We start from the raw sequence: 13,875 nt of genomic DNA on the forward strand, positions 1-13,875 counted from the left end.
TGCTGCTGGCTGGGAACAGCGTCTGAGGCAGCGTCAACAGCCCTGCTCAAACCAAGGGCTTTCTGCTTTTTGCCTCCCTGACGGCAAAGCCCAGTAGCTGGATGGAGAAGGAAGTGGGACTGGTTTGACAAAATTTGACTGTGACAAATTGGTGCTGGCTGTTCCCTTCTGCCCTCGCTGCCCCCAGTGCTGGCCCTGACTGCAGGGCAAGGAGAAGCCAACCCACCCTTGGCGTGGTGGGGACGCGTGTGCGAGCAGCTCCTCATTCCCTGCCTGGTGCTCCCTGGGCTGTGCCGCAGGGTTGTACCCTGGCAAGGTGAGACACCCCTCCGGCCACTCGCACCATGCTGCGGCGGTGGATTGGCAAGAGGCTGAGCGTGCCTGCAGGACCCCACCATGGTGGCCCTGCTCCTGCACCGGGACTGCTAGCATCTGTGTGGGCCCTGCCAATGTCCCCTGTGCCTGCAGCCCTCCTCCCGGCACAGCCGCTGGGCCAGTGCCACTGGGACACGCAGAGCAGACCCAGCACACACCAGTGCCAGGGGGCACAGGGCAGGATGGAGCCAGAGCAGCCACCCCGTGCCCCGTGGTCCCGTGTGCCTGCAGCCCCCAACAGCCTGCCCTGCCCTCCCTGCCCCATGGGGGGGCCTCCCTGGTTTCTCAGGGGTTGTTTTTCTTCCTACTCCAGCCTCCCAGCGTGCCGGTAGCCACAAGGGCAGGACGTGCTGCCTATCTGATAGGAGCAGTCTCTCTTGGCACTGCGGCTGGCGGCGGAGGGGCTGTGGGACGGTGGTTTCAGGCACGGGGAAGTGCCGGCGATGGGGCGGGGGGAGCCTCCAGCCAGGCTTCCTGAGCTGCACAGCCACCACTTCCCAGATAAAGGTATCACCCGGAGGAGCTGCTGCAGCTCCCAGGGCGCTAGGAAGCGCCGGCACAGGGGTTGCAGCATGGCAGCCTGCCTGCAGCGGGGCTGGCTGCCCTCGCTGCTCCCTGCCATCCTGCTCAGCCTCCACAGCCCACCATCAGCCCCCGAGCCAGTGACATCCCAAGGTAGGTCCTTGGGGCCATTTTCTCCCCCAAAAGATGGGCCAGCAGGGAGCTGGCATGCCGGGCACGGACAGCAAGCACCCCACAGCAGCCAAAATCTGCGGGGCTGGGGAGGGGACATCCCAGGAGGGTGTGCAGGGGGTGTTCAGGGTGGGCGGTGGAGAGCCCTTCTCACCTGTGGGAGACCCTAGGGTGCCCGGAGCAAAGGGACATCCCTGCTCTCTGCAGGCAGGACCTGGCAGCCCCCAGGCGTCCCTTTTGGACGGCAGCCTGGGGCTCCCAGTCCCACGCAGGTAGTAGAGGGGGTCCCCACTCATCAGATGTTCTTGGAGTTACAATCATGAGGGTCTGAGCAAAATTCAAGCTAACGTATGAGGGCACGGCGCTGCACCACGGGTAACACGGTGGCACGGCCAGGCTAATGCCAATGCTCCCGCACCAGACTCGCGTGATCTTACTGCCCCACTGGGCATCCTCAGCTCAGCTGGTAGCCAGCCCCAACCTGGCTCGCTGCACCTGGCAGAGGCACTTCCCGACTTTCTCCGCTTTCAGGCCTGTCCACGCTTTCTTTGAGCCTTTCCTTTGCCCTTTTAACACTTTCTCTGACAGCATAAAAAGCATTAAGTGAACAAAATCCTGTTGATCTCCTTCTTATCTCTCCAGCCCCACACCAGGTCTCTGGCCACGGCAGGCTCGGGAGCACATTTTGAGTCGGGGCAGTGGGAGGAAGGTCGGGGTTGGGCTCGTTCTCCTCCTGCCTGCAGCTTCTGCAACATCGCAGTGCCCTGAGCCCACCGCCAGCTTGGCAGGGCACTGCCTGAGCGTGGCTGATGTGGGCTGCAGAGCTGTCTGGCCGCTCTTCCTAGGAAACGGCCTGTGCCCAGCAGAGATGATCTGGTAGCCCACAGGACCAGCGTGGCCTCCCACCGATGCCATGGGTCCCCGTGCCACGGGACTGCTGGGACCTGGCCCCCCCATCCCCTGGCACTGGGAGCGTCACACGAGGCCTGGGGGGGGGACAATGGGGTGCAAAAAGGGAAGAGCAGGTGGAGGGGGGCTGTGGTTTGTGGGAAGGGGACGTGGGCTGGGGGAGGAAGGCAACATGGGGCTGGGAAAGGAAGAACAAGGCTGGGGGGATCAGGGCAAGGGAAGGCACAGGGAGAGCAGAGGAACACCAAGAAGGTGGCAAGGACATTTGGGGACTGTCCCGTATTCTTCGCTCAGGGTGGGCTCAACTTGCAGCACACGGGACATGTAGCAGAGAACAGACACACTCAGCCCATGGAACAGAGGCAGGCACTGGCAGGGGGCTTGTTATGGGGTCCTGCAGCTGGGAGCAGCCCCTGGGGAAGGGGGCACATCCCAGGAGAAGGATGAGGAAGAGGGCTGGAGCGGGTCCCAGGGCAGAGGCAGTGGGGAGAAGGGAGTGCTGGAGCAATGCTGGGGGCAGCAAGGCCACCCCTGTCCTTCACACATCTCCATTTTGAGGCTGTCCCTTTTCCCTGACCACAGGGACAGGCACCCATGTGCCAGCAAAGCCACTGGTGCTTGGGATGGAGATCCTGCAGGGCGTGATGCTCCAGTTCATGCCTGCAATGACAGGGAGGGCAGCTTGCTGAGCGGGGCAGAGGAACCCACAGCCCCCCAAGCAGTCCCCAGGCCGGGGTTTGAGCATCCCCCCCTGCCCCACACTCAGGACCACACGCCCCCACGCCAGCCCCGAGGCTCTTTCCCTCTTCCCGGGGCACTGCTCCTCCTTATCTCACTTCCGCGCACCTTCCGGCGTGAGCAGGGCAGGGGTGCTTCCCCCCGATCACTGGGCCCTGAGCCCCCCTCCAACCGCAAGGCTATTTCGGGATGTTTGTTTGTCCCAAAGGACCCCGTGTGCTGAGGAGGGGGGAGTGGTGGGGCCGGCCGGCGGGGAGCCCTGCCTCCAGCCAGGACCCTGCTGTGAGCCAGCAGCCATCACACATGCCATGTCCCTCCCTGCCGTGCCAAGTTAGTGGAGGGCACCTGTGCCATGTCCATGGCTATGCCCACACTGACCCAGTTGTCTGCATAAACTGGCCTCAGGGGCAAGCTGGCCAGCAGGCGTGGGGTGGGGGGGCACAGGTGGGATGGGGATGGGTTTGTGCACAGGGGCTCCTTCATACCCACGCTCTTCCCAGACGCTGCGCTGCTGGCAGGGGTGCCTGAGGACATCCTCTGCTTCTCCCGCTCCTTTGAGGACCTCACCTGCTTCTGGGATGAGGAGGAGGAGGCAGCAGCGAGTGGGATGTGCCAATTCTACTACTGGTACAGCAGGTAGGAGGTGGTGGGGACACAGCCCACCCTCCCCCTTGCCTGCACAGGGAGCAGCAGGGTCAGGGTGCTGCAGCTCTCTGTGCCATCCTGGTGGCTCCCAGCTGCAAGGAAAGATGGTGGAGAGCCCATGGGAGCTACACAGCAGCCACCACACACCCTGCAGCAGGACTGGGACCTTGTCTGTCCCACAGTCCCATGGGGATGTTGCTCTGCAGTGGATGCCCCAGGTCCCCTCTCCTCCAGTGTGACCCCAGGCAGGAGGCATGGGGTGCTGCAGTACCCTGCTCTCCGTTCCTCAGGGATGTGCCCACAGCGTGCACAGTCTCCACGTGGCGCCATGGCACCGGTGGGACGCGGCACGTCTGCGTCTTCCCCAGCCAGGACGTGCAGCTCTTCACCCAGCTCCACCTCCATGTCCTGGACACCACCACAAATCAGACCAAGTACTGGCGGGAGATCAGCGTGGACGCGGTGGGTGAGTCCCTCCCATCAGGCAATACCCCTGTGGCCCCAGGACAGTCCCTGGACCTGGGTGTCCTGCCCTCCTGCCCACCATGGGGGCTGGCAGCACTCTGCGCGCTGCAGGACCAGGGGGTGACAAGATGGGGGCTGCTGCAGGAGGGCAAAGAGCCCGGCACGTTCCCTGCAGGTCTCATCGACCCCCCGTGGAACATCACAGCCCACTGGGCTGGGGCTGCGGGGCAGCTCTACGTGTCATGGCAGCCACCGCTCGCCGACTACCCAAACTTCTTCCTCTACGAGGTGCGGTGCTGCCCTGCCAGCTCCCCAGAGATGTCCTGCAGCACCACGTTGGACCCCAGTGGGCAGCACCTGGCAGACCCCTCCGCCCACCCAGAAGTCAGCACCCACGCACCCATGGCTGGGGCAGCCGCAGCCTCCCCAGGAGTGGGGCAGGTACACGGAGGGGCCAGAGAAGGGCAGGGGTATTCACGGTCCACAGCCGCTCCTCAGCCTGTCCCCTCTCCTGCAGGGGCTCATCCAGGCCAACACCTGGGTGGTCCTCCAGGACCTGCAGCCAGGGGTGAGGTACCACATCCAGGTGCGCAGCAAGCCCGACGGCACCTCCATGGATGGTGTCTGGGGACCCTGGTCGCAGGCAGTGGCTGCGGAGACACCCCGCTCCTCCGGTGAGCGGCCATCCCCACCACTGGGGTGCTGACAGGCACAGCGGGGAGGTACTCACACCTGGGGCTGCGAAGGGTGGAGGTCCTGGGGTAGGCAAGGTGCAGCATCCAGGCTTTGGGGGCCCAGGGGGGAAGCAGCCCCCTCCCTGCCCTGGTTCTCACCTGCCCAGGAGACATCGGGCTGTGCTGCAGCACCCCTGACCTGCAGCACGTGCGCTGCAAGTGGATCTGGGACCCCACAGAGCCCCACAGCTCCCACCAGCTCTTCTACCGGCCTCCTCTGAGCGGGGCTGGCACAAGGTAAGGGGCATGTTGGGGACCTGGTGCTCAGGTGGAGGGGCAGCACATCCCAGAGACCACCAGCCCTGCTTAGTGTCCCACATCCCAGCACCAGAGCAGGCTGGCAGTGGGCGAGGGGAGTGGGGCCACCACAGTGGGGCTGACTGGCTCCCTGCTTCTCACGCAGGGAAGACGCGTGGCAGCAGTGCGAGGAGGTGAGCGTGGGGGCGCAGGGCACCCACACCTGCACCTTCCAGCCCAGGGCTGGCAGTGCCATCTCCGTCCTGGTGAACATCACCCGCCCCCACGCACTGCCCACGCTCAGCTACTTCAAGGAGTCCTTCTGGTTGCACCAGGCTGGTGAGTCCCACCGCCACCGTGGCCCCTGGCTGGCATGGACGTGTCCCACATCCCATTCCATGGCAGTGACATATCCCCCCCAACAGTGCTCACAGATGCCCCACAGCTTGTGCAGGCGATGGTGTCACAGGGACAGCTGAGCCTGGAGTGGCTGCCACCCCTGGAGGCATTGGCAGAGCAGCTGGACTACCAGGTCCGCTATGCCGTGGAGAACAGCCATGACTGGAAGGTGAAGGCATGGCCAGGGCTCCCCTGAGCAGCCCTGCACACCTCCGCTGCCAGCACATGGCCTGCATGGGGTCAGGCAGGATGGACCCACACCCCAGTGCTGCCCCTCGGCCGCCCCGCAGCAACCGTTGTCTCCAGCTCAGCTCTGCCCCACAGGTCCTGCAGGTTCCACAGGCATCCAGGAAAGAAGTCCTGGACCTACGGCCAGGTGCCCGCTACCATGCCCAGGTGCGAGCCCAGCCCAGCGGGCCGTGGTACCGGGGCAGCTGGAGCGCCTGGTCTGAACCTGTCATGGTTGACGTCACGGACGATGCGGGTAAGGGACAGGGCAGGAGCAAAGGCTGCAGCCAGAGGAGCCACACGGCTGAGGGCAGGAGACTGAGAGCTCTGGAAATGGAATGGGGAGTGCTGGGAAGAGGGTGACAGGGCTGAGAAGGGCTCAGTGGTGGCGGGTCTGGGGTGGGGGGCTACAGTCCCAGCGCTCCTCCTCCGGTGCAGGCTGGATCATCCCGAGTGTTACGGTGGTGCCGCTGCTCTTCACGGGAGTGCTCCTGGGGCTGCGGTGCACCTTCCCCTCCCTCTACAGGTAAGGGCTGTGCCTGGGGCAGGTGGGGGGAGGAAGGGGGGGGGGGGGCCAGCACCAGCCCTGGGCACCCTACCCGGGGGCGTCAGGGCACCCCAGGACTGGGCTTTGCCTTCGACACCCCCTTCCCCAGCAACGTGAAGCAGAAGCTCTGGCCCCCCGTCCCCGACCTGCACCGCGCCCTGGGCAGCTTCCTCCACGAAAGCAGCAAGCACGGCCAGGTGAGGGGGCCGGGACTGGGCCCACCGCTGCCGAGCCTCTCCCGGAGGCAGCTCCAAGGGCAGCCCCCACCGCGCCCCCTCTGTCACCCTCTAGGCCAACAGCTTCTACAAGCAGCCGCCGGAGGAGGAGGCCGTCCTGCCCTGCCTGCTGGAGGTGCTGCCCGGCCCGCGGGGGGAGGCGGGCCCGCCGCCAGAGCCAGCTGCTGGCCGGCTGTCCGGCACCGACATCGCCAACCAGTCCTACCTGCTCATGAACGGCTGGGACCCGCGCGGGCCGCCCTGAGCCGCTCCCCCTCGCCTCCATGCCCCGAAATAAACGAAACGCGCAACCACCCGGCTTCCCCCCTCCTTCGCGGCGTCCCGGTCCCTGTCCCTCAGCGAAGCAGAGCGGCGATGCCCACGCCCCCACGCTGACCCACCACCCACCCACTAGCGGCACGGCACCGGCGCAGCCGTTCCGGTGCGATAGAGCCCCGCCCCGCCGGGGCGCGCAGCCAATGGCGGCGCGGCGCGCAGTGGTCGCCATGGCAGCGGGCGGCGGTTGGGTTTGAACCAGCCAATGGGAGGAGCGGCCGTGCGGGGTTTAAATGCTGCCGCCGGGTCGGGCTGCGCGAGCTTCAACTCTGGAGCGGAGGTAAGGGGTGGCTGGGCCGCGGCGGGCAGGGAGGGCCGGAGCCCCGGGGGGAGCCTGGGGAGGTGGGGGGCGCGCCCTGAGGCGAAGCGGACCCCGAGAGAGACTGTGGTGGTGAAGGGGGCCTTGGGCGAGGGAGGGAAGGCTGTGGTAAAGCGGCCGCTGAGGAGTGCCCTGGGGTAGGGGGCCTCCCGTGGGGGGGGGGGGGCGGCCTGGGGTGGGAGGGTGTCTTGTAATGGAGAGGGCCTTGAGGAGCGGCCTGAGGCGCGGGTGTCCTGTAATGGAGGGAGCCTTAAGGCGCAGCCGGAGGGGGGCCCGGCGGAGGAGGGCTGCAGCCCGGCCGGTGTCCCTGCGCTGGGCCCCGCTGACGCCGTCCGCCCGCAGCGCCATGGCGCAGTTCGTGTTCGAGGCGGACCTGCACGGGCTGCTGAAGCTGGACACACCGATCCCGAACGCGCCGCCCGCGCGGTGGCAGCGCAAGGCCAAGGAAAGCGGCGCCCCCGGGCCCAGCCCCGCTGGCGGCCTGTCGCCCATGAAGCCGGCCAATCGCTCCCACAGCTCCAGCAAGACGCCATCCAGGACACCCGGTAAGCGGCGGCGACCAGCGGCATAGGTTGGGCGAGGGGAGCGTCGTCTGGGCTGCTCGCCTTGTAGCCATAGGGCTCCGGGCTCCGTGCCAGCAGCCGGGCCTGCTGGTCAAGCAGGAGGAGGTGGGCTACGCTGACTGGCTCCTGGGAGCCACCCACCTTCTCCTCCCCAGCATGAGGTGGGCGGAGATCTGTGCACTGGGGCTGAGTGAACAGTTGACCCCCAGCTGAGTCTTGCTGGCACATGTGTTGGCACAAGTGTGGGTGGGACTGTCTGCCTGACAGCTTTACATGCTGTAGCGGTATTTTGGCATCCTCCCCTTATCTACGAATTAGGGTATTGCTGCACTAGGCCCAAGGAGATGTCTCCTGTCAGTCCCTAACCAGAGTTTGGCGCCCTTAGACAGGGGCGATGGGGAGATGGGAGGAGCAGAAATATGACTCGGGTGGCATGAGCTCCTTGAGTCCTGCTTGTCTCAGGTGTGATGTGGAAAAAGTGTTAGGTTTGCTGTCTCTTGGAAGCTCTAATACAGGCTGTTCATTAGCTGTAAACCAATACTTATGAATGTGAATGCAGGTAAATCTGGATCCAAAATCCAGAGCACGCCAACAAAAGCCGGGGGGGATCGCTACATTCCAAACCGAAGCACTATGCAGATGGAGATGGCCAATTTCCTCCTAACCAAAGAGAATGACCCTGCTGAGGAGTCCCCTACCAAGAAGGTGAGCAGTGTTGCTGAATTACGATTACAACAATGATTGCTATCAAACACCTAATCATTCCTGGCCTTCTACAGAGAAGCAAACTGTTAAGTTCTGTCAAGTGGGTGCATGGGGCTGACAGCTCCAGCTGTGACTGCTTCCAGTTCTGGGCTTCAGGAGCCTGGGATGAGGTAGAAGCTGTAGAGCCTGTGAATGGAACAGGTACACATCTGCTACACAGGAGCCTGAGCACAGTGGCTCTTTAGACGTGTTTTCTCTAGGCACAGGGAAATGCATAGAGCCTTAAACCTCTGCTTCCATTCACTCTAGCCTGTGCCACTTCTGGTAGCAAAATTCAACTTTGGGCTAATGAGCCTTTAAAATATAGCAGGCTACAGAGACACAAAACTGTGAGTCTGTGCACAGTGAAACTGCTGGTGGTAGCTATTCTAGAACAATGTCTACATGTGGAGCTATTCTGGAATGTGTACACTGTGTTCTGAAATGTGTTTATGAAGCATTTGGTTCCTTGTGGCTGTGGCTTTCCCCACTGTTGATGAGACACTGAACTTGCCACTCTTCTGTATGAAAATGTGAGCAGGACAGTGTGCCAATGTCTGAGGAAAAACTACTCTGAGCTGCCTGCCTGTAGCTGACTCTCACAGCACAGCTGTACACCTTCTGAGTGTAGGAGAAGGGGGCTTAGGTGTATGCTCTGCCTACTGCAGTTTTAAGTGCAGCATGGGCTTTGTGTTTCAAGTGCATCTTGCTGAGGATTGTTTGTCTCTGTAGGAGCAACAGAAAGCCTGGGCAGTGAATCTGAATGGCTTTGATATAGAAGAGGCGAAGATCCTCCGCCTCAGCGGAAAGCCACAGAATGCTCCAGAAGGTATGATACAGGTTCTGTGTGAGTTGACGGAGCTGGAGAGATCTCGGCAGGGTAACAGCAACACAGGGGCTCCATGTGTGGATGTGGGAGAGATCAACAGAGCTCCTGTGCACACTGGAGTCTCCCTCCTTAGGTCTTATGAGGTTGAGGGGTTGCATAACAGCTACAGTGAATTTATTTACAAAAGTTGAAATGAGTGCCAGTTGCTCACTGGTACTGCAGGTGGCAAACATTCCTGATGTCTGCAAAAGCTCCAGGCTCTCTACTGTGCACTTTGTAGCTTAACAGTCAATAAACATAATGGGATACAGAAAACTAAGTGCTTGTCATTTAAACTTGTTCCTGTGAATTAGGGAATCAGAGCTCACCCTGGTTCAGCAGTTAATACTGCCAGTGATGTCAGTACATTGTGCTCTTCTGAGTGTTTCTCTTTTCTCTCAGGACTTTTCACTGGAAGGGATTTCTACTTCAGTGAGCAGTGCTCAGCTGGGAGGAAACAGTAACTCAGGTTAACAAATCTGTTCCCCTGCACACAGGCTACCAGAATAACCTGAAAGTGCTCTACAGTCAGAAAATGACACCGGGATCCAGCAGGAAGAATGGCAGATACATTCCCTCAATGCCAGACCGGATCCTGGATGCACCAGAGATCCGCAATGACTATTGTAAGTAGCCTACAACGTCGAGTGCTGGGCACCAAGATCATTCTGCACTGGAGTGCAGTTCCTAGGATGGTATGGCCCAAGGAACTGGAACTCTAACTGGGTTGTTTCAGCACCTTATGCACTCAGGCTGGCACGGACCACTTCTGGAGTTGTTCCTGTGTAGCCTCATAGGACCAGTGGTCCAGAGTGCTGTCTAGGTGACATGGATCAGGGCTACCTGACCTCAATAGCTGGGCATGGTGACACCCAGAAGGCTGTCCCTTACCCGCATGTGGTGTGCATGCATGCACATACACACCTGATGCAGGTGAAAGATCTGGCATCAGCGCTGGTGAAAGGCAGGGCTCTCCAGGTAAGCTCAGCGTGACCTGTGTTACTCTTCCAAATTGTAGATCTGAATCTCATTGACTGGAGCTCTCAGAACTTCCTAGCAGTGGCTCTAGACAACTCTGTCTATTTGTGGAACAACACTTCTGGGGAGATTATCCAGCTGCTGCAGATGGAGCATCCAGATGATTACGTTTCCTCTGTGTCATGGATTACAGAAGGAAACTACCTTGCTGTTGGCACAAGTAATGCTGAGGTCCAGGTGAGTAAAGCTAGAGGTGTTGTCTAGGGATTGCCAGAGCTGCGGGGCCTTGGGACAAAGGCTTGGCTAGCACAAGAAGGATGCGGTGCACTCTGACTTGCTGTGACTGGTGTGGGGTGTAAATGTCCACATCCAGCCACGGCCAGTGACCAACTGCAGCAGCAAGGCAGGGTTTGGTTTTGGGGTTTTCTTGACACCTGGAGTTACCTTCTGTTCTGTGGGCATGAGATTGATCTCTGCTCCCATACTGATAAGGTTGAATGCTGGAGCCTGTGCAGTGAGGTTCCTAGGGCAAAGCAACAGGGCTGGGTTTCCTCATCCTCTGGAGAACTTATTGCTCTGCCTCTCTAGCTATGGGACATACAGCAGCAGAAACGTCTCCGAAATATGACCAGCCATTCTTCCCGTGTGGGATCCCTCAGCTGGAACAGCTACATCCTCTCCAGGTAAAGCAGTGGGTGGGGGCTGGCAAAGGGCAGTGTCTAGCTGTTGCAGATTCTTATCCTAGATCTGTGAGCGGTGCAGGTTAGGGATGGCAGAGAGGAGCTTCTGTCCTGGCTTGGGATTATTACTGAGCCTGTTCTGTGGGGACTGTGGGGAGAAGGCCTGTCTTCTCTTTTGCCCTTTGTGCTGAAGTTGTGAAGAACTTCTGTGGCTGCTTCTCTCATGCCAAGAGGCCAGTGATGCAGGTAACACTGGTTGAAAGCCAATGGCAGATATGTCAATCTTGCAACAGCACAAAAATGTTTTTTGGTGAAAATATGTGCCAGCCTGACCCTGCAAGCCTTCTCTCTGCAGTGGGGCAAGGACTGGCCACATCCACCACCACGATGTCAGAGTGGCTGAGCACCATGTGGCCACGCTTGTGGGCCACACGCAGGAGGTGTGTGGACTCAAGTGGTCTCTAGATGGCCGCTACCTGGCCAGTGGTGGTAATGACAACCTGGTGAACATCTGGCCGTGTACCCAGGGGGACAGCGGAGACTTTGCTCCTGTACAAACCTTCACTCAGCACCAGGGTGCTGTCAAGGTGAGTGCAGGGCTGCTGTGACCAGGGGTGGGCACATGTCTGTGTGCAAGGCAGACATGAAGCAATGGCTGTGCACGGGTTGCCTCTTGCATGTCTTAAAATTAACACTTTTCTCTCAGGCTGTGGCGTGGTGTCCCTGGCAGTCAAATGTTCTAGCCACTGGAGGTGGGACTAGTGACAGACATATCCGCATCTGGAATGTGTGTTCTGGCACCTGCCTCAGTGCTGTTGATACCCATTCCCAGGTGAGACATGAACATTGGCTTGGTGACAAACAGCTTCTGGCAGGATGCCTATACAGAGCTGCTGGCTCCCAGGGGCATGGGAAAGGAGGGGGACTATGCTCATCTCTGGATGGTGAGCAGCAGCACAAGCAGTTTGTCTTACCTGCATTATTACCACTTCCCAGGTCTGTTCTATCCTGTGGTCAACAAACTACAAGGAGTTCATCTCAGGCCATGGCTTTGCACAGAATCAGCTGGTGGTATGGAAGTATCCAACGATGGCCAAGGTCACTGAGCTGCGAGGTAGGCTGGGCCCTTTGCCTGGGGAAGGGAGGGCTGCTAGAGACTGAAGGCAGATGTAATCCTTGGTTTGAGCAGACTGGTGGTCTAGCCTGGAGCATTACTGATACAGAATGGTGTCCAGGGGCATGCTGCTAGAGGCAGACACTCCTATGGGCCACGGAAGAAACACTGTTGTTGCAAATGCATGCCTAGGGTGCGAATTCGTGCTGCTGCAGCATGATGTAGGGACAGCTATGCAAGCTGGGGTGGGGCACAGGGGAGTGAACTTGACCATTGTGGTAGAACCACAGGGACAGGGCATGCGATGATCAGCCCAGCCCTGACTGCACACCTCCTCCTCAGGTCACACTGCCAGAGTGCTGAACCTGACTATGAGCCCTGATGGTGCAACGGTGGCCTCAGCAGCCGCTGATGAAACGCTGCGGCTCTGGCGCTGTTTTGAGATGGACCCCATAAAGAAGAAGGAGAAAGAAAAGGCCAACACTGCCAAAAGCAGCATCATTCACCAGGGCATCCGATGAAGGCACAGGGCTGTTGGGGGGAGTGGGGAAACTTAGCTTGCACACTGTACAGTTATTTTAAAAGTTAATAAACTGCTTTGACTTTTTTTATGGAGTCCGGTGGAAGAAAAGGCCATGACTCACAGAACCAAGACCTTCTTTCCTGAGGTTTGGTATCTGGGCAAGTGGTGGAGCTCTTGCTCTTTAGGGCTAGTTTGCAGCACCCCTAGGACAGCCCTGAAGTCCTGGGAGAAGGATGCTGTACTTCTGTATCTGTCCTAAGGCAGATGTGTCACCTGCCACATCATGCTGACCACAAGTGCAGCAGCTCCACCAGAAGGGCTGTGACTTGCTTGTACCCCACAGGGGGACGCTGTAGCACTGAAAGACCCTAGGTATGGGTGCTCTGCTTGCAGCAGAAACTGCTCTCCGAAGGAAGCTGAGGTCTAGCCTGTGTCTGTGGAAGTCCTGACCTGGCCCCTTCTCTAGTAAAGCTCTACAAGGGAAACCCAGCTTTCTTTGTACCTCTTAACTTTCTCAAACCAGAATCATGGAGCAGCCTGGCCTGTGGCTAGATACTGGGTCTGGTGTCCTGGCTCTGGTAAGAGAAAGGAAAGTGTTAGGGGATAAAGAGGGCCTCTGTATTAACATCTGTGCTCTTGGTTACTCTCAGAATAAAGGGTTAGAGCCTGAGTGGCTTCCTAGCCCTCCATCCCTGATCAGTGTGTCAAAACTGACCCTTCCCAGGGTTCCAGCCCTGCAGTGGGGCTAGGAGGAAGTGTCCCTGACTTGTCTCAGTTTCTACTGAGCAGTGAACCAGCTCTAAACTGGACCCTGCCAAGGGAGGGCCCCTCTGCCCATCTGCTGCCTGCTTTGGTGCCAGCTGTGGTAGGGAGGAGCATGGCTCAACTGAAAACACAGTGTGTCTCGATCCCCAGCTTCTCCTGTGTCTTGCCTTACTGTGCCTCTGCAGGTAACTACCAGCAGTGATCACCTGTGCCAGAGCAGTCTGGGGCCTGGCTCTTGACAGGCTGAGCTGTAGTCTCACCTGCACACAGCAGTTAGTCTCGTTCTGCTACACCCAGCCTCTGTGCTGCAGCCAATGCTACCTGCTCTTACAGTGCTACAGTAGAATAGCTATTTTTGCAGTGAGTTTAGTACCAAATTTATGAGTATGTGCAACTTGAAAAAAAGCAGGGGTGGGCAGGGTCTGGAAACATACAGCAACAGCTGTGTAATCACACCAAAGCCCAGAAAGGGGCTGGCAATGGCGTGAAGCCTGATGCAAAACAAAAGGTTAGTTTACATTGCCAGAGCCAGCTTGGACGTCACAGAAGAGACTCCCAAAGCACCATCAAGCCAGTGCACAGCCCTTAGTCATATACTCTTCAGCTTAGCCCTGGTACATGCTGAGGCTGCATGCAGGGAAGGGGGCAGCAGAGCTCAGCTGACATTTGGTTGAGCTTGACTCTCCAGCACTTGGAATATGCATTTTTTTTCCTGGCTCAGTTACACTGGTGCAAGTTACAGGGAGCATATTTGAGCCTTTACCTGAGCAAGAGACAGCAGGGCCACAGCTGCCATGCTG

At 59.4% G+C, this 13,875-nt stretch overlaps 2 protein-coding genes across 10 annotated transcripts; both read left to right on the forward strand.

Moving 5' to 3' along the window:
* The first annotated feature begins 2 nt into the window (after positions 1-2).
* Positions 3-6,499, forward strand: MPL (MPL proto-oncogene, thrombopoietin receptor). Of its 8 annotated transcripts, none has more exons than XM_054211340.1 (12): positions 3-1,050; positions 3,216-3,351; positions 3,651-3,826; positions 4,001-4,266; positions 4,343-4,499; positions 4,667-4,796; positions 4,963-5,135; positions 5,222-5,364; positions 5,520-5,679; positions 5,862-5,949; positions 6,080-6,167; positions 6,262-6,499. In XM_054211340.1, the coding sequence occupies exons 1-12, from the start codon at positions 819-821 to the stop codon at positions 6,448-6,450; spliced, it is 1,938 nt and encodes a 645-aa protein (XP_054067315.1). In that variant the 5' UTR covers positions 3-818; the 3' UTR covers positions 6,451-6,499. The 8 variants fall into 8 exon arrangements, with proteins under 8 accessions (XP_054067315.1, XP_054067312.1, XP_054067314.1 ...); XM_054211337.1 differs by having other exon boundaries at positions 3,651-3,822; positions 3,937-4,266; XM_054211339.1 differs by having other exon boundaries at positions 3,651-3,822; positions 4,324-4,499.
* Positions 6,500-6,607: 108 nt separating this feature from the next.
* On the forward strand, positions 6,608-12,374 carry CDC20 (cell division cycle 20). 2 transcript variants are annotated; one of them, XM_054211345.1, is made up of 11 exons: positions 6,608-6,801; positions 7,183-7,385; positions 7,963-8,108; positions 8,880-8,976; positions 9,513-9,641; positions 10,034-10,230; positions 10,582-10,676; positions 11,029-11,260; positions 11,380-11,505; positions 11,670-11,787; positions 12,130-12,374. In XM_054211345.1, exons 1-11 carry the CDS (start codon positions 6,755-6,757, stop codon positions 12,306-12,308), a joined length of 1,569 nt encoding a protein of 522 aa, XP_054067320.1. In that variant the 5' UTR covers positions 6,608-6,754; the 3' UTR covers positions 12,309-12,374. The 2 variants fall into 2 exon arrangements, with proteins under 2 accessions (XP_054067320.1, XP_054067319.1); XM_054211344.1 differs by lacking the exon at positions 6,608-6,801 and having other exon boundaries at positions 7,045-7,385.
* Positions 12,375-13,875: the final 1,501 nt, after the last annotated feature.

Source organism: Rissa tridactyla, chromosome 8 (assembly GCF_028500815.1).
Source record: "Rissa tridactyla isolate bRisTri1 chromosome 8, bRisTri1.patW.cur.20221130, whole genome shotgun sequence".
In the NCBI taxonomy this organism is placed as follows: domain Eukaryota; kingdom Metazoa; phylum Chordata; class Aves; order Charadriiformes; family Laridae; genus Rissa; species Rissa tridactyla.